The sequence below is a fragment of the Apodemus sylvaticus genome, chromosome 21, assembly GCF_947179515.1.
Source record: "Apodemus sylvaticus chromosome 21, mApoSyl1.1, whole genome shotgun sequence".
Lineage (NCBI taxonomy): Eukaryota > Metazoa > Chordata > Mammalia > Rodentia > Muridae > Apodemus > Apodemus sylvaticus.
The window spans coordinates 19,145,631-19,169,665 of NC_067492.1; the positions used below are offsets into that span (position 1 = coordinate 19,145,631).

Here is a 24,035-nt window from a genome sequence, read left to right on the forward strand (position 1 = left end):
TAAGTCGTGAAGGAAATGCAAACTAAGAAGACACAAAATTGTTCCTTCTTAACCACAAGGCTGGCAAAATTTACCAAGTTTGGGTGAGAACCTGCCTCACAGGAAATGCTTATATACTTCTGGTGAGACGCCAAGATCGATGAGCAGATGGGGAAACTGAGGCAGTCAGGGATGGTGGCATATGAATATAATCCTGGCACTCAGTGGAGACAGGAGGATTTTATGTTCAAGGCCATTCTGGGCCACCTAGAGAGATCTTTAGTCTGAAAAGACTAACCCCAACACAAGGAAACAGAACAAAACATTTTATGTCATCGCATAAAGTGGACCACGACATAGCCTGTGACCTGGCAACTCTTGGCAGAAGTCCCTAGGAAAACATCTACTGCTGGGATGTATTAGAGAAATTTCATAGCAGATTTGTTTCTAATGAGCAACTACTGCTTAATTCACTTTCTACAGGCAAATGTGGTTTCAATGGGAGATGAGAAATTGCTTTTAGTGTGGCTAGAAAAGGAACATTATTCAGTAGTGAGAATGAATGAAATAATTTTGTTAAGATGAAATAATATAGATGGATCTTAAAAGTCATAATGCTGGGTAAAAGAAAAATCAAGCTGCCATGGACTACATCTAATTGTGCCATTTAAATTATTTTATGTGTACTGCCCTGTGCCGGTGGAGGCCAGAAGAGGGCATCGGATTCCTTGGGGCAGAGTTACAGATGGTTGTGAGCCACCACCTGAATGCTGGCACTCAACATCTCTCCAGCACCAACTGTGCTGTTTAAAAAAAATAAAGCTTGGGAGAAAGCAGGAGAGAGGCTCCAGGTGCATTTTATATAGTTGACTGCATACATCCCAAACCACAGATCCACACATATATATTAGCTGCAAGTCCAGATTTAACGATAGTTCACAGTCATTGGGCTTCTAGAGTCCAGCCTCACAGATTCATTTTGTGCACATAAGACTGAAGCATTAAGATTTGGACGAGGTGAAAATAAACTAATAGGTTAGCAGTCAGAAAGTGGGTGTGAACATCGCATGGCTATAAATAACAACACCGATGATGATGATGATGATGTTACAAAGGTGGGCGGAGCCTCACACGGGAAAGTCCTACTGGCCACATTCTAGCTACAGAAGTGTTTACGATTCCTTTTGCTTAAGCTCTACACAATTCTCTCTCTATCTCTCTACTGTCTCTGTCTCTCTCCGTGTGTATGTGCATGTAAGAGGGCAACCTTGGGTGTCATTCCTCACAGCATGCCTGTTGGTTTTTGAGGCATGGTCTCTCACTGGCCTGAAACTCATCAAGCAGGCTAAGCCGGCTGGCCAGGGAGCCCTAGGATCGGCCTGTCTCCATTCCCCAGAGTTGGGATTACAAGTGTGCACCATGCTTGGCCCCTGCCCATATGTGTCCACATGCCCAGTCCAGCGACAAAGGGTGCTGTGCTTGTGTCGGGGCGGGGGTGGGTGGGTAATCCTCACCTTCCTCCTCCTTCCCTCTCCTCACTCCTCCGCAGGGCAGTCTCCTGTTGGCTCAGGGACTGGGAGGAGGGGAACCTCAGAATCTATCTCCATTGCTTAGCAATGCATTTTCCCAGGAAAAACAGTTCTCATGCAATCATGAGTCTCATGTTGGGCAAATGTCCTTATTTTGTTCTATGCTAAATATGCACGGGAAGTTCTGCATTCAGCAAACATTTGTTCTCATGATAAGAATTCGGCTTCATAATAGGATAGCTGGCATACAGGGAAAGAAAAACAGAGAAAAATCCCATTCAGACATGAAGAGAAGTCTGAGCTAAAAAGGTGTGTATGTGTGGGGGAGCACAGCCTCTTCAGGGCCCCGGATCCCAGGAAGGCCTCTTGCAAGGCTGACTTTTGGTTAGTACCTGGGAGTCAAAGTTCTGGGTGGTTCTTGTCATTCCCTGGTGAGGCTTCTGTATCTTGCCTTACTTGTGCAAATAGCACAGTTTATGTCAACTCATGCTTGCTTTCTGAGGGAATTTTGCTATGTGACAGGCAGAGGCATCTATCTGACATACTTCCAATAAAATCTCTCATGAGTCTCCCTGGCTTGTCTCGGGTTTTCAGAGTTTATTACTAGGGGTGGGGGCTGTGATGATTCATCTTCATTGTCTACTTGATTGGCTTTAGAGTCACTGTGGAAAGAAGCCCATCTTGTGTGTCTGTGAAGGTGTTTTCAGAAGAGATGCGACTTGAATGTGGGCAACGAGGCTGGAGTCCCAGACAGAATAGAAAGGAGAAAGCAAGCTTAGCAACAGACAGCCTTCTTTCCAACCCTTGCTAACCACAGACAGTGGACATGGTGTTACCAGCCGCCTCAGGCCACTGCTGCAGTGTGACGGATCAGAGGCTGTCCCACAACCACAGCAGACTATATTCCTTCTTAAATAAGCCCTTCCTTCCCTCCCTCCTTCCTTCCTTTCTTCCTTCCTTCCTTCTTTCCTTCCTTCCTCCCTTTCTTCCTTCATCCCTCCTTTCCTTCCTTCCTTCCTTCCTTCCTTCCTTCCTTCCTTCCTTCCTTCCTTCCTTCCTTCCTTCCTGCCTCCCTCCCTCCCTTCCTCCCTCCCTCCCTCCCTTCCTCCCTCCCTCCCTCCTTCCTTCTTTCCTTCCTTCCTTCCTTCCTCCCTTCCTTCCTTCATCCCTCCTTTACTTCCTTCCTTCCTTCCTTCCTTCCTTCCTTCCTTCCTCCCTCCCTCCCTCCCTCCTTCCCTCCCTCCCTCCCTCCCTCCCTCCCTCCTTCCTTCCTCCCTCCCTCCCTCCCTCTCTCTACCCCTCACTTTCTCCTCCCCTCAAATCCCATTGCTTTTTTTGGCCAGGTATTTTTGTCATAGACATGAAAAGAACAACCAAGGCAGGAGGGACTTAGTGTCCTGCGGGGATCCCTGGCCGGTGGGCGTCCCTCAGGCAGGCCTTGCCCCTGCTCCTGACCTTCTGGCTTCACCCCTTTGTTGATTTCACTTTGTGTCCCTTGGTTGTAATAAATCATATGTGGGACTGAGTCCAGGGTGTCGTCCTAGAGAAGGTACATGCGGTATTTGAACAGGTTTGGCCGGCCTTTCAGAAAACATTCGCTTTAGCTGACGAGGCATCCGAGACGACAGAAAGGAAAGAAACACAGGTTTTACACTAGTCTTACACTACACAAGCATTGCCTGAAGGGGGAGGGTTATGAGCCAATTGTCACGTGCTAACAAAGAGGCAAGAGGAGCTCTAGCTAATATTTATGAGCTGACCAAATCCAGATTACGCACACACATGATTATATTTTAAGATGTAGACAATAGTACATAATACAGTGTTGCCTCATTTTCTTTTCTTTTATACCTGTATTAGGGCATCTAGAATTGCTGCGTCCCTTGTAACTGCTGTATGTTATTCTGCCAAACAATTTTAATACCTTAATATATTCAGTCTTAATACCTTGGTAGATGTTTAGTTTCTGTTTTGTTTATTTATATATATGTATATACACAAATATATACATATATATATATATTGGTGTTACAGTTCATGCAGACAACAGTCTTATTCACATTTCATCTTGTAAATGTGGGAGTGTGTATCTATGATAATCAGATGAGAAAAAATTTAATCAAGGAGTAATCCTGATAGACGTTGCCAAATTTTTCTCCACAGAGTTGCATCAGTTCACATTAACAGCAGTTCTGTAAACCCAAATGCTGACAAAGGGGAGCTGAAGAACACGACAAGAAAATAATTAGAAAAAGATAGAAAAACCATTTAACAAACTTTTATAGAGAAAACACAAGGAAGGAAACGATACCACAGATCTCAGTTTGTAAAATCCGACGATGCATGCTCCGTGAGAGAGCGACCTGAGCAGAGGCTATGACAAGAGGCCCGAGGAAGGACAAGGGCAAAGTGTAATGGCGAGACCCTGAAGTGTGTTCAAAGCAAAAGCCATTCAAGATGAGAAAGAGACCACTTAAAACTGGCAAAATGTGGTCTGCGAAGAACATTTAATGGAAGTAAAATCTTATGTGTTAACCCAGAAATGCACATGTATACAAAAGTTTTCTTATTTATATATTTTAAAAACGAATTCTAGCCAGGAAAGGGGAAATCATTTGAAATGTAAATAAAAATATATTGAATAAAAAAATGAAAAAAAAAAAAAACCCAAACGAATTCTTTGAGAATGTCATCTGAGGTATTTGGTCATACTTATCTCCCTCCCTCTGGGCAGATTTTTGAATATGTGTGTGTGTGTGTGTGTCTGCTGTGCATGCATAGGTGGATGCATGCTCACATGTGTGGGAGAACATGTGTATGCGTGTGTGTGCATGTGCATTCTGTGTATATGTGCGAAAGGACATAGGTTGGCAATGGGTGTCTTCTTCTATTGCCTTCTGTCTTTACCTGGAGCCAGGGTCTCTCCCCTGAACCCAGAGCTCAGTGATTGGCTAGCCAGGCTGGGGCGCTTGCTCAGGGGATTCTCTTGTCTCTGCCTGCCTGGGCTGCCACACCCCCCAGCATTTACATGGCTGGGAGTTTCCAGTCCTTACATTGACCATTGAACCATCTCCCCAGGCACAATGCAAAATTTCCTGTATTTATAGGCAGCAAAGGTGGGGAAGTGCAGCCCCTTTCTGAGTCTTAGGAAACATAAACAAGCAAACAAAAGATAAAGACGATTTGAATGCTGCGATTATCCAGCTGGACATGAAGATCTGTACTCTGTCATCTCAAAAACATGTTTTTTTTTCCCTTGTATTTGTTAGTGTTAAAAAAATCATTTTAGATTTTTGGATTAGATTTTTAGATCCTAAATATAATAGCTTGTGTGCTGGGTTGGAGCTGAGAGGGGCACACGGTCTCTGTCTTCGGGTAGCATTGCCAAGCCGGCTGGCCTGGGTCTCATCTCCTGGATCCACGTGGCAGCAGAGGGCTGAGCATGTGGTCCTCCCATGTCCACAAGTGTACCGTGCTCCCCCCATCCCAAGTCAATAAGTATAGTAAAAATGGAAAGTATAGTAATTTGTAAATAAAGAGAAATGTATAAGTCTAGAAGACTTAGAAAATAGTGAGAATTGTGATAGCAGTTCTGCATATAAACAAAATGTCCACATTTGAAAAGATCTTTTTACTTTATGTGGGTGGGTGTTTTGCTTCTGTGTGTATGTCTGTCTACTATGCGCATGCCTAGTAGCTGTGGAGGCCAAAGCAAGGCATCAGAGGCCCTGGAACTGGAGTTATGGATGGTTAGAAGCTGCCACGTGGGTCCTGGGAATTAGACCCTGCCCCTCTGCAGAGCAACAAGTGCTCTTAACTACGGAACCATCCCATCTCTCCAGCCTGATTTCTGCACCTTTTTAAAAAAATAAAAAATTGTTGTTGCTTGTTTTTTTTTTTTGTTTGTTTTTGTTTGTTTTTTTGAGACAGGGTTTCTTTGTATAGTCCTGGATATTCTGGAATTTGCTCTGTGGCCTCGAACTCACAGAGATCTATCTACTTCTACCTTCTGAAAAGAAAACATAGATGCAAATTCTGAAGGCTAGTTAAGACAATGCAGGAGGAAGAGCAAAGGGAAATTGGTTTAACAGTTCCTAGCTTGGGTTATAAGATGCAGCAATGGAGCTGGTCCAGCTGAAGGGCCATCAGTGGTGGAACCAAGGCGACATAGGGTCCAGTTAGGCCCTGCGCCCACGACCACTGACCTTCGCTGACCAGCCGGGCGGCAAGCAGCTGCGGTTCTGCAGAGCCTTTCGCTGCATGGAAGCCACTTCAGAACTCGGCTTCCCGCCAGTCAGGAGAGACTCACCTCCATCTTGATTCCGGGCTCCAGAGATCGGACAGACTGAGGTACACAAACATAATCCTAGGCCCAACACCGCAGGGGTCTGAGCCAGACGGGCGTTGGCCTGCACCCAGGCCCTGGGCTGTTCGAGTGGCCATCGGGGCGCCAACCCAGCCAGGAGTTTTTTTTTGCCCTGGCCGGCGCATGCGCCGCCATTTTGCCTACAGGACCCAGAGTGCGCGGGAGGGCAGAGACTGCTAACAAGCGTAGCCTGAGGCTAACAAAACGGGGGTCCAGGCCCCAAAAGGCACAGGACTGACCCCAAGAACTGGGCGGCTTGGTGGGCCATCTGTGTGTCAACCCGCCCAGGAGGTTATTAGCACAACAGACTCTCCCGGTGCTTTCGGGGAGCGCGGACGCGCACGCCCGCCATCCGGGTCACCTGGCAGACCCAATTAACAGTCATAGCCCTAGGGGAACTTTGCTCGGACCTTGGCCTCCCAGGCGTTTGCCTGGACTCAGGGCCTGAGCGACAGGCTAACCTAGTGTGCGCCAGCACGGTTGGGGAAATCGGCTGCCCAGCGGAGTGAGCGGAGCACAGGGGAGGTCACAGCAGCATACACCTTCGGAGCTCCCTGGGGGTGCACACGGGTTCCATCTGGTCCACAGACACAATCTGGGGCAAGGCCTCAGGCAGAAGCCCTCAGGTCAACTCTCTCCGCTTCAAATCAGCCTGGGCGGCCGCACCACATCCCCAGGTCCCTCAAGAGGCTAGTGGGGGCTTCCGGGCGGCGAGCTGGGAGAAGTCGGTGTGCTCCAATAAATCCTGCGGGCCCCAGCGGGAGCCTTCAGGTGCCTGCTTCGGGATCTGAACAGCCTGGACAGCAGCACCCTGTCTACAGGCAGTGCAGGGTGTAAGCTGTGCACCAGAGGCCAACGGGGAAGGGGCAGCTTGCACTGGTGAGTCCAGCACTGACAAGACCAAGTAACACCAGTGAGAGCTAGATGGCAAAAGGCAAACGCAGGAACGTCACTAACAGAAATCAAGGCAATATGGCAACATCTGAACCCAATTCTCCTCTACCAGCATGTCCTGGATACCCCATCACACCAGTAAAACAAGATTTGGATTTAAAATCACTGGTCATGATGCTGGTACAGGAACACATGAAGGACATACATAAAGAAATTCAGGAGAAAATGGATCAAAAGTTAGAAGCCCTTGCAAGGGAAACACAAAAATCATTGAAAGAAATCCAGGAGAATACAAAAGCCAACAAGGAGGAAATGCAAAAAACACTTAAAGAAATACAGGAGAACTTTGGTCAACAGGCTGAGGTCATGAAAGACGAAACACAAAAATCTCTTAAAGAAATACAGGAGAGCTTTGGTCAACAGGCTGAGGTCATGAAAGAAAAAACACAAAAATCTCTTAAAGAATTACAGGAAAGCACAAACAAGCAAGTGAAGGAGCTAAGCAAAACCATCCAGGATCTAAAATCAGAAGTAGAAACAACTAAGAAAACTCAAAAGGAGACAACTTTGGAGATAGAAAGCCCTGGGAAGAATTCAGGGGACAGAGATGCAAATATCAACAACAGAATACAAGAAATAGAAGAAAGAATCTCAGATGCTGAAGATTCCATAGAAACCATGGACTCAACAGTTAAAGAAAATGCAAAATGCAAAAAGCTTGTAACCCAAAATATCCAGGAAATCCAGGACACAATGAGAAGACCAAACCTAAGGATTATAGGCATAGATGAGAGTGAAGATTTACAACTTAAAGGGCCAGCAAATATCTTCAATAAAATTATGGAAGAAAACTTCCCTAACCTAAAGAGAGAGATGCCCATGAATATACAAGAAGCCTACAGAACTCCAAACAGACTGGACCAGAACAGAAACACTTCCCGTCACATAATAATCAAAACACCAAATGTTCTAAACAAAGAAAGAATATTAAAGGCAGTAAGAGAAAAAGGCCAAGTAACATATAAAGGAAGACCTATCAGAATCACAGCAGACTTTTCACCTGAGACTATGAAGGCTAGAAGGTCCTGGGCAGATCTCATGCAGACTCTAAGAGAACACAAATGCCAACCAAAACTACTATATCCAGCAAAACTCTCAATCACCATAGATGGAGAAACTAAGATATTTCACGACAAAACCAAGTTTACCCAATATCTATCCACAAACCCAGCCCTAAAAAGGATAATAGGAGGACAACACCAATACAAGGAGGGAAACTTCACTCTGAAAAAAGCAAGATAGTAACCTTTCATCAAACCCAAAAGAAGTTAAGCAATCAAATTTAAAAAATAACGTCAAAAATGATAGGAAGTAACAATCACTATTCCTTAATATCTCTTAACATCAATGGACTCAATGCCCCAATAAAAAGACACAGACTAACTGACTGGATATGTAAACAGGACCCTACATTTTGCTGCTTACAGGAAACACACCTCAGGGTCAAAGACAAACACTACCTTAGAGTAAAAGGCTGGAAGACAATTTTACAAGCAAATGGTCTCAGGAAACAAGCTGGAGTAGCCATTTTAATATCAGATAAAATTGACTTTCAACCCAAAGTCATCAAAAGAGACTCTGAGGGACACTTCTTGCTGGTCAAAGGAAAAATACAACAAGAAGAACTCTCAATCCTGAACATCTATGCTCCAAATGCAAGGGCACCCTCTTTCATAAAAGAAACTTTATTAAAACTCAAAGCACACATTGCACCTAACACAATAATTGTGGGTGACTTCAACACTGCACTTTCCTCAATGGACCGATCAGGAAAACAGAAACTAAACAAGGACACAATGAAACTAATTGAAGCTTTGGACCAATTAGATTTAACTGATATATATAGAACATTCTATCCTAAAACAAAAGAATATACCTTTTTTTCAGCACCTCATGGTACCTTCTCCAAAATCGACCATATAATTGGTCACAAGACAGACCTCAACAAATATAAGAAGATCGAACTAATCCCATGCCTCCTATCTGATCACTATGGAGTAAAAGTGGTCTTCAATAGCAACAGAAACAATAGAAAACCCACATACACGTGGAAATTGAACAATACTCTACTCAATGATACCTTGGTCAAGGAAGAAATAAAGAAAGAAATTAAAGACTTTTTAGAACACAATGAAAATGAAAACACAACATACCCAAATCTATGGGACACAATGAAAGCAGTGCTAAGAGGAAAACTCATAGCCCTGAGTGCCTCCAAAAAGAAAATGGAGAGAGCATACATTACCAACTTAATGACACACCTGAAAGCCCTAGAACAAAAAGAAGCTATTTCACCCAGGAGGAGTAGAAGGCAGGAAATCATCAAACTCAGGGCCGAAATCAATCAAGTAGAAACAAAGAGAACCATACAAAAAATCAACAAAACCAGGAGCTGGTTCTTTGAGAAAATCAACAAGATAGATAAACCCTTAGCCAGACTGACCAAAGGGCACAGAGAAAGTATCCAAATTAACAAACTTAGAAATGAAAAGGGAGACATAACAACGGAAACTGAGGAAATCCAAAAAATCATCAGATCCTACTACAAGAGCCTGTACTCAACACAACTGGAGAATCTGGAGGAAATGGACAATTTCCTTGACAGATACCAAATACCAAAATTAAATCAGGACCAACTAGACCATCTGAACAGTCCCATAAAGCCTAAAGAAATAGAAGGAGTCATAGAAAGTCTTCCAACCAAAAAAAGCACAGGACCAGATGGTTTCAGTGCAGAATTCTACCAGACCTTCAAAGAAGAGTTAACACCAATACTCTTCAAACTATTCCACAAAATAGAAACAGAAGGAACACTACCCAATTCCTTCTACGAAGCCACAATTACGCTGATACCAAAGCCACACAAAGATCCAACAAAGAAAGAGAACTTCAGACCAATTTCCCTTATGAACATCGATGCAAAAATACTCAATAAAATTCTTGCCAACCGAATCCAAGAACACATCAAAACGATCATCCACCATGATCAAGTAGGCTTTATCCCGGGAATGCAGGGTTGGTTCAATATACGGAAATCCATCAATACAATCCACTACATAAACAAACTCAAAGAACAAAACCACATGGTCATTTCATTGGATGCTGAAAAAGCATTTGACAAAATTCAGCATCCTTTCATGCTTAAAGTCTTGGAGAGAACAGGAATTCAAGGCCCATACCTAAACATAGTAAAAGCAATATACAGCAAACCAGTAGCCAGCATCAAACTAAATGGAGAGAAACTTGAAGCAATCCCACTGAAATCAGGGACCAGACAAGGCTGCCCCCTTTCTCCTTATCTTTTCAATATTGTACTTGAGGTACTAGCTTGGGCAATTCGACAACATAAGGAGGTCAAAGGGATACAAATTGGAAAGGAGGAAGTCAAACTATCATTATTTGCAGACGACATGATAGTCTACCTAAGTGACCCAAAAAACTCCACTAGAGAGCTCCTACAGCTGATAAACAACTTCAGCAAAGTGGCAGGTTATAAAATCAACTCCAGCAAATCAGTGGCCTTCCTATACTCAAAGGATAAGCAGGCTGAGAAAGAAATTAGGGAAATGACCCCCTTCACAATAGCCACAAACAGTATAAAGTATCTTGGGGTGACTCTTACCAAACATGTGAAAGATCTGTATGACAAGAACTTCAAGACTCTGAAGAAGGAAATGGAAGAAGACCTCAAAAAATGGGAAAACCTCCCATGCTCATGGATCGGTAGAATCAATATAGTTAAAATGGCCATTTTGCCTAAAGCACTATACAGATTCAATGCAATACCCATCAAAATCCCAACTCAATTCTTCACAGAGTTAGAAAGAGCAATTATCAAATTCATCTGGAACAACAAAAAACCCAGGATAGCTAAAACTATTCTCAGCAACAAAAGGAAATCTGGGGGAATCAGTATCCCTGACCTCAAGCAATACTACAGAGCAATAGTGTTAAAAACTGCATGGTATTGGTACAGTGACAGGCAGGAGGATCAATGGAACAGGATTGAAGATCCAGAAATGAACCCACACACCTATGGCCACTTGATCCTCGACAAAGAGGCTGAAAACATCCAATGGAAAAAAGATAGCCTTTTCAACAAATGGTGCTGGTTCAACTGGAGGTCAGCATGCAGAAGAATGCGAATTGATCCATCCTTGTCTCCTTGTACTAAGCTCAAATCCAAATGGATCAAGGACCTCCACATAAAGCCAGACACTCTGAAGCTAATAGAAAAGAAACTGGGGAAGACCCTTGAGGACATCGGTACAGGGAGAAAGTTTCTGAACAGAACACCAATAGCGTATACTCTAAGAGCAAGAATTGACAAATGGGACCTCATAAGGTTACAGAGTTTCTGTAAGGCAAAGGACACCATCAAGAGGACAGATCGGCAACCAACAAATTGGGAAAAGATCTTCACCAATCCTACATCAGATAGAGGGCTAATATCCAATATATATAAAGAACTCAAGAAGTTAGACTCCAGAAAACCGAACAACCCTATTAAAAAATGGGGTACAGAGTTAAACAAAGAATTCTCACCTGAAGAACTTCGGATGGCGGAGAAGCATCTTAAAAAATGCTCAACTTCATTAGTCATTAGGGAAATGCAAATCAAAACAACCCTAAGATTTCATCTTACACCAGTCAGAATGGCTAAGATTAAAAATTCAGGAGACAGCAGGTGTTGGAGAGGGTGCGGAGAAAGAGGAACACTCCTCCACTGCTGGTGGGGTTGCAAATTGGTACAACCACTCTGGAAAGCAGTCTGGCGGTTCCTCCGAAAACTGGGCACCTCACTTCCAGAAGATCCTGCTATACCACTCCCGGGCATATACCCAGAGGATTCCCCACCATGTAATAAGGATACATGCTCTACTATGTTCATAGCAGCCCTATTTATAATTGCCAGATGCTGGAAAGAACCCAGGTATCCCTCAACAGAAGAGTGGATGCAAAAAATGTGGTATATCTACACAATGGAGTACTATTCAGCCATTAGAAACAATGAATTCATGAAATTCTTAGGCAAATGGATGGAGCTAGAGAACATCATACTAAGTGAGGTAACCCAGACTCAAAAGGTGAATCATGGTATGCACTCACTAATAAGTGGTTATTAACCTAGAAAACTGGAATACCCAAAACATAATCCACACATCAAATGAGATACAAGAAGAAAGCAGGAGTGGTCCCTGGTTCTGGAAAGACTCAGTGAAACAGTATTTGGCAAAACCAGAACGGGGAACTGGGAAGGGGTGGGAGGGAGGACAGGGGAAGAGAAGGGGGCTTACGAGACTTTCGGGGAGTGGGGGGGGGCTAGAAAAGGGGAAATCATTTGAAATGTAAATAAATTATATCGAATAAAAAAAAAGATGCAGCAATGATAATTGCTTAGAGTTAGGGTCCGGATGCACAGGCCAAGGACTACAGGGATGGGCGTGGGATGGGCATGTCGGGGAGAGCAGCATCCCTTGTCTTTGGATGATAAGACAGTGAACAGGGCCTTCAGAGATTGCGGAGTGGTTAGCCCTTGCTGCTTTTACAGAGGACCCGAGTGAGCTTCCTCGTGACTGCCTGCGACTCGGGTTCGAGGGTGCGTGCGTGTGTGTGTGTGTGTGTGTGTGTGTGTGTGTGTGTGTGCGCGCGCGCGCATGCACAAGTAAATCATGAAAGAGAAGATTATGAATAATTATAAATTAATTATATCCCCTTTTATATTTTCTAACTTTTTATAACAAGCACGTGTCGTCCTCATAAGGAGAAAAATTCAACAAAAGTTTTTAAGAGCTGCCAGCTCAACGTAATGCATCAACAGGAGCAACTTCGCCACTCCCTTCTGAAACCACAGTGGCTCTGGGCTGGCTGCAGGTGTTTTCATACAGGCTGAGGAAAGGTTGCTCTCTTTCATATAGCTGGCATGAGGGAAGCCCCAAGGAACTACAATGAAAATTGATGTACCAGCTTCTCTTTAGCGATAGCATCTCATTATACAGCAGAGGGTGGCCTTGAATGTAAGGTCCTACTTCCTATGCCTCCAGAGTGCTGGGGTTTGAAAGGGGAACTAGCACACATGACTCAAATTATATTATCATGGGAGAACATCCTTAAGTTGTATATATCTAACTGGTTCCTCATGTGTCTGCTGTGCCTGGCAATAGGTAATGGAAGACTTAGTAAAAGTTTGTTTAATAATCATATTCCTAAGTCCCATCAGTCTGCCTACCAACATAGGCTCATATCACCCAGAATGGCCTCAAACTTGCCCAGTAGCAAAGGGTCAGGTTTTCCTTGATTCTTCTGTTTTGTCCTTGTGAATGCTCTGGGGTTACAGGTATGTGCCACCATATCTGAGTCCCACCTGTAGTACTGGCAGTGATGTCCCCAGCCCTGGGTGTGGCTTGTCTGTCTGGGGTGAGCCCTGTCAGTTCTGACTCACCGACAGAGGCAGGATAAGCGGCACTCCAGGGAGAAGGTTCCTTGGTGAGGACCGGTAGTTGGTCAGAACATTGAACTCGAAGCCAACTTTCCCAATGTTTTTCAGTGTGATTTCGCGTTCTGTGACATGGTCAAACAGCTGGAGAGAGGATGAGAAGAAGGACTGTTACCTGTCTGTGGGCTTCTGCTCTCAGCCTGACAAAAGGGGTCAACAAATGTATATCCCCAAAATGTCCTCCACATTCCATAAGATACTGGTCAACCCATATCCAAGCAACCTAAAAGCATCTCCCTGGAGAATCTAAAATTTCTAAAATAAGAGAATTTGCCTCAGATTTGATCCTATTAAAAACACAATATTTAAATTTAGAATGTTCTAGAATTAATTTTCTCATTGACACTAGAAGCCATAGGTATAACATGCCATAACAGTTGAGACTTGCTAGCATACTTTACGAACTCATATGGTAGGCTTAACATCCCCAAACTGAGGCCTACTTTAGGGGTTCCAAGGACAAACCAGGACAAAACTAGCTGTGTTGGGTAGGATCAGGTAAGTTCAGGGTGGCATAGCTGTAAAGATGAATGGAAGCCAGTTTATTAGAGGACCCTGGAGGTGAAGAAGAGCAAATTCTATCTGGATAACACGGCAGAGAAGACAGCAGTCGGTGGTGGATGACTGTGAATGCAGATGCAGTCTTCACTCTGCACACATATGTGCACACATGCAACTCAATAATTTCTACTTGCTGTGCAGATGTGTAACGGCAATCAAATGAGACAAAAAATTGATAAGAAGTACAGTCTCTGAGTACACAGCACACAATCTAAGCAGAAATAAGTGCACAGAGAATCAGCTGATGGCTACCTTTAACCCAGGTAGAAAGCGTGTTGTGTCTGAGATGTGCCAAGTGAAGGCAGGCGGAAGTTAAGCTTTGGGAGGGAGCTGAGCTGTGACTGACAGGTTGGGGTGGGGATGGGGGGAGAGCGGGACATGAGAAGAATAGTGTATGAGAAAGCGTGGAGGCAGAGAGGGCTGGGTAAACCTGCTTGGCCACAACCAAATGGACATCTTATGGTGGGGAATTACGGTCAACCTGATGCCTGTGTGCGGAGGAGCATCGGTAAAAAGAAGAGCGTAACAGCTGGGCGTGGTCGTACATCCCTTTAATCCCAGCAATCAGGCAGCAGAGGCAGGTAGGTCTCTATCAGTTTGAGGCTAGCCTGGTCTACATGATGAGTTCCAGGGTTATACAGAGAGGCCCCATTTCAAAAAACAACCCCCTCCCTAAAACAACCACAAAAGAGGAGGGCTTAACAATGGGGATCCCACAGACTCCCCAATATTACAGGCTATTGCCAGTATTATAGGTCACCTTCCAGAACTTGGTGGTAAGACCCCATTGTCATTAGTCATGGAACATGAGGAGAGCCATCTGGCGCTCTCCTGGGAGCTGCATCCCTGCTGACTACCCTAGCTTTCGTGCTGCCTGAAGGTGCTATGAGAGCTAGGGGGAGAAAAGCAGCCATCAGTCTCTCCTACCTGTGGATCCCAAGGACCTCCCTGGTACAACAGGGGCGTAAGTGTTATAGGAGTAACAAACTACCTCCTGACTGGCCATATGGCCCATTCCATAAGATGGCATGTACACCTGACACTGATGCCAAGAACCTGTGGCTACATAAGTCATAGTCCCTGGGGGAAAAGTCTAGCACTGCACTAATTCTGCTAAAATGATATGCGATTAAAATGGATTCTAATCACTTAATACCATTCATTAGTGCGTCTCCCAACCCCCATGAGTGAAGCTCCTTTTTGTAACAGAAGGCAATAGCACAGAGACCCACAGCCGATCAACACGTGGAGAACAGAGACTAAAGAGTGCTCAGTTCTAAGTGAGATGTCTACACGCCTCTCCTCTCAAGGCTCGGGGATCTGTGTGGAAGAGGGGGCACATAAGGGTAGCAAGAGCCAGATGTGGTGGGTAACTTCCAGAGCCAGATGTGGTGGGTAACTTCCAGAGCCAGATGTGGTGGGTAACTTCCAGAGCCAGCAGGCAGCTGTGTGGAGGGAGGGAGGAAGTATGAAGGCCCAGCCCTAGCCAGGAGCTACTGCTGGAGAGTGGCTGTCCTCTTCAATGGTGTGACACCTGCTGTGCTGATCCTGCACCCAGGAATAGCCAGCTGATACAGTGGGGGAGGGAGCGAGACTGGACCAGGTGGGTAGGAGGCTGGGAGGATCTGAGAGGAGTTGGGTGACAGGGTGAATAGGATTAAAATACACTGTGTGAAATTCTCTAACAATAAAACCTTTATTGAAAAGACTCTAAGATTAAAAAAAAAAAAAAAGGAAAGGCTTAGGACATCCTCAGTAAGTGATCTAATTGGTGACAGAGAAGGGAACTCTTGGTGACTGTCTACCACGACCTGGGCAAAGTACTGAGCAGTGGGATGGCATTGTGGCCCATGCCCATCTTATAGATGAGAGATGCTGAGGTTAGGAGAGGCGAGGTGACTCTCCTAAAGTTACAGTGCGGATCCAGACAGGATAAAAAACAAAACAAAACAAAACAAAACAAAACAAAAAAGACAGAACAAAACAAAAACAAGAAATGCACTCTTTTCTCCATACTGCCCTGCTGGGATGAACTGCCCAGGGAATGATGGGATTGATGGGATGAAGATACACTTTCGGGAAAACTTATCTGACAACACCTACATGGGCTAGTAGCCCATGCTTGCTTGGTACGTGTCTGTAGACCAGAGGCACTGATGTCATGTGGCAGGGAGCTCGTTTTTTGAAAAATGAAACCCCAGGCCAAATGCTGGGCCCACTGAATCAGACCCTGGGTCCTTCACGCACTACAGAATGGACAGACTGCTGTTTAGGCAGGGCAGCCAGGTGTCATTGTGCATGCATGCACTTGGGAGGTGTAGGTGGGAGGATCGGGATTTGAGGTAATCCCTTGGCTACAACAGTGGTTTTGAGGTAAGCCGGGGGCTCTATGATGCCCTGTCTTTCAAAATCAAAGCCAAAACTATCGAAACAATTATTTAGGTAGGGCCTGTGATGGGACTGGAGTGATTCAGAGTGGGACTGAGGTGGGTAACTTCAGAACCGGAAGTTCAAAGACGGAACCGGAAAGCGAGCATCTTCTGATGCTTAACTGGAGGCGGCATTGAGAAGAGCGAGTGAGAAAGACCACAAATGGGGCGGGGGGGGGGGGCAGGGGGAGACAGGGGCAGGGAAGCTGAATAAGGATGAAGGGCCGGGGGCATGAGGACCACAAGCCACATTTAAGGCAAACCCAGAAACTCCCACCTGCTGTCTGCAGTACCTGCAATCCATAGTTAATGTCCTTCGTGTCAAAGGAGTAGTTGACCAGGGACGCCTCCCCCTTCAGTAGTATTTCATAGGTGGGCCCTCCTTCCACTTCACACAGAGCTTTGGCCCGGGCGATGATGTCACAGTGTCCATAGAAGGTAAAGGATATCTGGTGGCTGCTGTATGGCCGCAGAACTCCGTAGAGGGGCAAAATGTCAAACACCTGCAGGGAAAGGCATCCCGCGTGGGACTGGCTGTCAGGATGACGGGTCTGCAGTGGGTGAGTTAAACTTTGTCGGTGGACAGACTCATTCTTGACACTTGACTCACGAGCACACGTGAAGGTGACAGTGGAGATCTCAGTCTCCAATATGGAGAAGGTGCGTGGAAGCATCAGTGATTGAGGACCTTGGGGGTTTCACTTACTTCTTCTATCCCAATAGAAAGCATGTCGTCCTGTTCGTAGATCCACAGGCATTCTGGGTAGTCCGGCTGGCTCTGGCTTCTTTCTGTTCCTGCGGAGCTGTATTTTATTGCCTGGAAATGCAAGAGGGAAGAAAAGCTAACAAATGCATGCCACGGCTCATCATGAATGCACCCCTCTCCTTCCTTGTAAGAAAAAGGAAATACAACAACTGTGATGGTAAGAATGGAGCATGTAGGGGATGGAGAGATAGCTCAGTGGCTAAGAGCAGGTACTGCTATTGCAAAGGACCCTAGTTTGGTCCCCAACACCCTTGCTGAGTGGCTCAGAGGCCTCTGTAACTCCAGCTCGAGTGGATCTGGCCCCCTCTTCTGGCCACCGTGGGTACTGCATTCATATGCATATGCTCTCCCCAACACAAGAATATGTAATTGAAAACCTGGACATTTTGGACAATGCTTAAAATGCACATATATGGATGGATATTTATGGCAGAGTCATTTAAACAAGGGAGCTCTGAAAGTAAGCTGTCTGCCCACCAGAAACAGCACACTTTAAATAGCATGCGCATGACACCTCTCTATCCACACAGGATGGCTCAGTGCGTATTTGTGGACCAGGAACAATGCATACAACATGTCCTCGGGAGAAAACGGTGTGTTTCATTCATGTGAGATTACAGAGGCCTCCTGTGAGTCACACTCTGGAGGCATGAGTGGGTGTGAACTCCTTCTGAGGTCTGAATGTGTAAAACCGGTGTCTGGGAGACTGCTAAGAATTTCAGTAGTACTTTCTGATGAATGGTGGGATTCAAAGGAGTTCTGTTCTGGTATTTCTGTATTGCATGAATTTTCCATGACAAGTGTCTCTGAAGATGGACATTGTTGAATATTCCGAAGACAAACGTGTGAAATATAAAGGTAGGGAAAGATCTAAGGGAAGAAATTACAATCAATTATAGTAGTCATGTATGCATATGCATCTCTGTCCTGTGCGCATGCCTGTCTACACCTCATGTGGTGGAATAGTCTTCATAAGTGCCATTTAAAGTATTAAAAGTAGTTGGCACATATTTATGATTCAAAGTTAAAATATTCCAACAGTATTCCCTACTCTTCTGTTGTCTCCGAGGTAACCACTTCTTATTTTTTTTGATAGATTTCATCTGACTATTGTCTTCATTCGATGGACTTTTGTGGATTTATTTTCATGTGTCTATGTGTGCATTTGAGAGTGGGTGAGTGCACGTGAGTGAAGGTATGCGTGGAGGCTGGAGGATGACGCCAGATGCTCTGCAGCTGGAGTTGCAGGTGGCTGTGAACCTCCAGATGTGGGTGCTGCTGGGCGTGTCCTCTGGAAGAGCAGGGCGTGCTCTTAACTGACTCTCCCGTCTTTATTCGACTAATACTTAAGGAAGACGTACTGTGGACCGGTTCCAGGTACTGGGTATAAAATGGTGAACAGAACAGGAAAACAAAAACCTCTGCCCTCATGACCCTGCGCTTCCTGGCTATTCTATGCATAAGCAAACACACACACACACACACACACACACACACACACAGCACCCCCACCACCACCACCACCACCCCCACCCCATCACCGCCACCACCGGCAGCGGCGGTACCTGCCTCCTGCCCCCCACCCCCCTCACTGAACTGACAAAGGATCGTGGTTCCTAGCACCAGAGACAATGCGGAAAAAGCTTACAAGTATGGAGAGTATATTAGGTGTCTATGAGGCGCTCAATAAGTGCTAGCTGTTGGGGCTGGAGAGATGATGGCTCAGCAAGAGCGGTGGCTGTTTTTACAGGGATCTGGGTTCTAGTCCCAGCACCTGCCAGACTGCTCATTACCGTTTGTTCCGATCTAGGGAATCTGGTGCCCTCTTCTGGCGTCTGTGGGCACTGCACACATATGGTGCACATTCGCACAGGGCAGGCAAAATTCATGTACACACACATATACAAAATATTAAAAAGTAACCATTAGTTGTTGTTTTTATGTACTTCTGCCTCGACAGGAATGGTAGCACACTATGTGCCCCTTTTTTACATAGCACCTTTTATTTAATATTTCAGAGATTATACCAAACTAGTAAAGAACCTATTCGCTTTTTATAATAGAATTCCACAGCGCTGCCTTGTGCAGATGTAATTCAGTTTATTCGGTTAATCTCCTGTTGGTAGAATTGTTGTTTCCAAAGTGTTCATGCTCTTATAAACAAATCTGTGATGTACAAGGCTAGTTATAGCTTCGTAGAAACACAGAGGCATATCTGGAGAACAATTTACAAGAAGAAGTATACATTTTAAATATTGATGCACCTGCCAAGTGACATGCCAAAGAGGCTACACCAATTCGCTCCCCTGCTATATATATGAAAATCTCTGCTCATGACTATTTCTTTCCTACGACGCAGTCTTAGCTTGGACATATAGTAATTCACTTAGCATTTTTTCAATTTCTTTTTTTTTTCTATCTCTAAAGTGTAAGAAAAAATATCTTTCCTACGATGCAGTCTTAGCTTGGACATATAGTAATTCACTTAGCATTTTTTTCAATTTCTTTTTTTTTTTCTATCTCTAAGGTGTAAGAAAAAATATCTTTCTAGTGGAGAACTCTGTGCCTCCAATGTTTTTCTCAGTCTATCATCCTAGAGGAAGTGTTTAAGTATATGCACACTGCATAAGTGTGTGTGTCTGTGTGTGTGAGAGTGTGTGTTACGGGTGCTTGTGTGTACAGGAGTGTGTATGTGTGTGTACGTGTGTATTGTATACACATGTGAGAGTGGGTGCCTGTGCACATGTGTTACATGTATGTGGAGGCTGAATGTCAGTGTTTACATCTTGATCTCTCCCTGCCTAATCTTTTAGAGGCGGAGTCAGGCTCTCACTGACCCTGGAGCTTAGCCTTTCAGCTAGACTGTGGGGTTCTACCTGTCTACACACACACACACACACACACACACACACACACACACACACACACGTCACCAGTGCCGGGACTGCCAATGTGTAACCCAGAGAACATCCCTCACACAGAGGCAGGAGATCTGAACTCACGAACTCACGCTTACATAATGGCCACCAAGCCATTTCCCTAGCCCGGGGCTGTGAATGTGCCTTGGTGTATACTGTGTTATTTCTGAGGAAGCTACTCTCCTTTAGCAGCCCTTATGCTGTGAGTGAGAAAAGCACATGGCTCCCTGGGGGCCTGGAGATCACCAGTCTTCCCCCTTTCGGAGATCTGTGTCCTGAGGTATGCTGGCCTCTCCCTGAGGTGCTCAATCTGGGGAGAAGCGTCCTGGACACAGCTCCCCGGCCTCAGGCCAGATCCCTGCTAGCACTGTACTTGCTAACTCTGCCCAGGAGCAAAGGAGCCGTACTTCTGAGACCATAGTGGACGTCGCGGGCTTTTTGATTTCTTCAGGTCCAGCTTCGTCGTCCATAAGGATCGTCCTGGGGAGTTTAAGGAAATGTGAGAGAATCACTGCGTTGGTGGATGCCACCGCCAGCCCAGCCGTAGCTGTGCCCAACCCCCACTTTTCTCGTCCTCTCTGCCACATCCCATAATAAGTAATGCTTAAGCGACAACACTTTCTCTAAGAGGTCAGCTGGCAGTGCTCAGCTGTCCTCTGTGTTCGCACATATAGAGTGGGCCACCCTTTCCTGGGGCATCAAGTTTATGTCCAACAACAGCACGATGCATGCTGGGAAGCATGGGTAATTCTTCAGACCATTTGGGTGTGGCCTCGGTGCCCAAGGTTCAAGGTCATAATGTTTGACCTTGTTTTTGATACTAGGTATCACTATGTAGCCCAGGATGGCCTCAAACTCATAATCCTCCTGCCTCAGGCTCCTGAGTGTCACCTTACCTAGCTGAATTTCCTAGTTACTCAGAGCATCTTGTGAGGACATGGCGTTTGATGGGTGGATAATATTATTTTCTGCTTTCTACCTTGAGTCCCATCCTGTTGGCAGAGCTTTGCTCTGTGAGGGAGTGGAGGGAAGGAAGGACTCGGTACCCCGGGGCTAAGAGCTCTGGCCTCCCCATCTGAGAGCAGAAACGGTTTTCAGCTCTTTAATTCAGGGCCAGTGGTGGACTGCACACATCGGATGTCCCCACGCAACTGTTGGCAGGTGTATGGCTGAACGGGCAGGGAAGGACAGAGGTTGGGAGAGTAAGCTCAGCGAGAGGAAAGAATGCAGCTGAGGACAAGCCCATGGGGTTTTGCCTCCTTACTTGATTGAATCACTGAAGTCCATCTCAGTGTATTCTGCCATCGGTGGGGCCGCTAGAGAGCTGGCAGTGACCGAGGTCGCTGGGATGGATTCCATCTGGGACAAGAAGGCGCTGTAGGGCTTCATACATGGTGCAAACCTATCAGGACAAAGAGGCACTGGAAATTACAGATTGTTGGCTCCTGGACTCGGATTTTCTAAGGCCGTTCTTGTATCCTATGCTGGAAAGACCTAGAAGGGTAGCCTTGTGCCCTCTCTTGGACTTGCATTCTTCAAATCTCAGCAGTCTCCACCCTCAGATCTTCAGGGATCACCCATCTCAGCCTGGATCCAGAATCTCCTCTCTGAGCATACACAGACCCCTGGGATTCCCCTCTCCCCTTTCCCTTGTCATTCCTGGTTGATCTTGAGCTCCCCCAGGGCTTGTTTCTAACAGGGTACCCGATACAGTGCGCTGCCCGAACTGCATGGTCAACCCTACATAGGAACAAATGAGGGTCTGCTCCCAGAGAAGCAGAAAGCGGGGCTGAGATTGGGGGGTGGGGGTGAAGCATCCCCTGTTGGGGTTCTGGAAAAAAAAAGAACAAACAATCTCCATCTCTTATAATGCTCAGTCCTCAGCACCCTGCTTGACGCATCCCAATGCTGGTCCCATTGGTGAGCTTTGCTGTCACTCAAGTTCTGAGTAACGGGGCTCAGAGGAAGTCAGGTGACTGCACCGGCTGGCACAGGCGCCCACATGCTCAGGTTTCACTCATTAGATTAGAAAAGCCTTTGGCTGTCGCCAAGGTCAAGGCCAAGGTGAGGGCTTGTCCTCAATCCTCTTTTCTTTCTGGGTACATGTGGCTTGCTGCAGACCCCTCCCCCTTTCCCCCCTGTATCTTATGGTGAGTTTCAGCCCAGTTCACCTATTTAATCATTCTGGTCCCATCTGAAGTCAGCAGAAGTCCCTGGCACCGTCCTTTCTCTTCCCTCTGGAGAAGGAACACTCCCCAGCCTATCACAGCTTCTCATTCATGTTTCAGGAAGGTGTCTACTTCCTGTGAGGCCGGGAGTACCGTTTCCTGAATCTCGGGCACCCTCTTACCACCAATTTCTGCCTACCCAGCATTACCCAATAAAGCCATTTTATCAAGGTGCGGTTTACTTGCCAAATCAACCCATCAGCATACCATTTGATGAACTTTTACAGATACCCAAGTATCTCCTGCCATGTTTGTAGACAGACTGTTGCTATCATTCCCTTAGAAGTTATGTACCGTCCTTGTGGGTTTGTGTTGTATGTCACAGTGGTAAAATCCCACCCATAGCTTCATAGAAATGGGGCCCTGACATTGGTACTGACCGGTTCCGACTTCTTTGGTTCAACACAGACAGACATTTTAATGTTAGTACTGCTATATGGAGCGGTATTCTCTATAAAAACTGAGCAGTTCTCCACGGTGTGGATACACATCTATTTTCTTGTTGATGGATAGCCAAGCTGTTTCTAGCCTTTGGATTCTGTTCGTGAAGCTGCTGTGGGCATTGGTGTGTAAGTCTTTATGTGGACACACACTCATTCTCGGCTTTGATTTGGATCTCGTATGTTCCCCCGAAAAGGCTCGAGAATTAAGGTCTAATCTGTGGCTTGGTGCTTTTCACAGGTGGTGGGAGTTTTGGGGGGGGGTAAGGCCTTTAGGTCCTTGGGGATACAGCATTAAAGGACAGTGTGACACTGCTTTTTTTCTTCTGTCCTTTGCTCTCTGACTCACAACGAAGGAGGTGAATGGTTCTACCATTTTATAATCCTGCATTGCTTTGTCACAGGCCGGAAGGATGGGCCGTAGCGTGTACAGCTGTGAGCTGAAGCAAACCTTTCGCTTTATGATTGTCTCCGGTGTTTGTTATGGTGATGGAAAACTGAGTCACTCATTCCTTTTGGACAAATTCCTTTGTAGGGAACTGCTGGATTATATGACCCCTGCATATCCAGCATTAAAGACCACTCTGAACGGCCACACTTGGCATTCAGATTAATTTAAGCCATTCACTGCTTGTGTGGTGACAGCTCCTATATTATCATTAGTAGGCTTATTTTAAGGGAATGTATTTATATGATTACTACAAATGGAATCCTGGGCTTAATTCATTTCAAAACTCAACAGGGGGAAAAATCAATGCTATTTATCTGCCCAATAAAGGCTCTGAGTAGAGCGTTGCCTGCTGTTTTATGAGGGAGGACCAATTTACTTTCTCTTGAGGAAACTGGGAGCTGGCATCATCTGTAACTGGGCTCACTACAGAACCATGAGCACTGGGAGGGGCAGGGTCTCCTCAGCCCTGCAGCACAAAGGCCGTCACACAGAGACAGAGCCCAGAGGAGGTTTGCTTAGCTGGCGGGCTGGCAGGGTAGGCAGTTAAATGAGAACAGGTGAGCTACACTCACATCCCCGCCCAGGACGGCCCTATCTTTCTGGAGTGTCCACTGGGCCTGTTCTAGATCAGACGCTGTGAGTGACGCTGATTTCTTGGCAGAGCCTCTCTGTTGGAGGGGATGGGAGGAGATACAAGAAAATCTCCCTAGAGAAACTTAATACAATAAAGGCTCTCGGCTCCATCCTTGGGCAGATTCAGGTCTTGGGTAGGGAGGGCCCAGGACTCGGTTTTAAGTCGTCCCAGATGCTTCAAGTGACGAACAGCCGCCATGGGTGGGAAGCCACTGTGGCAGCTCGGGACAGAGCTGATAATTAATGTGGGGTTAACACTGTAGCCTTCCCAGCTAGGGACAGTGA

At 45.7% G+C, this 24,035-nt stretch overlaps 1 protein-coding gene across 1 annotated transcript in view; it reads right to left on the bottom strand.

Moving 5' to 3' along the window:
• Positions 1–24,035, bottom strand: part of Hydin (HYDIN axonemal central pair apparatus protein) — a 325,093-nt gene that overhangs the window by 123,868 nt on the left and 177,190 nt on the right. Inside the window, exons 23-27 of the mRNA XM_052166496.1 lie at positions 21,263–21,400; positions 20,406–20,478; positions 17,021–17,131; positions 16,608–16,817; positions 13,271–13,408 (exon numbers count right to left, since the gene is read on the bottom strand). Of these exons, the coding sequence (XP_052022456.1) occupies positions 13,271–13,408; positions 16,608–16,817; positions 17,021–17,131; positions 20,406–20,478; positions 21,263–21,400 (670 nt within the window). The remainder of the gene's footprint in view (positions 1–13,270; positions 13,409–16,607; positions 16,818–17,020; positions 17,132–20,405; positions 20,479–21,262; positions 21,401–24,035) is intronic.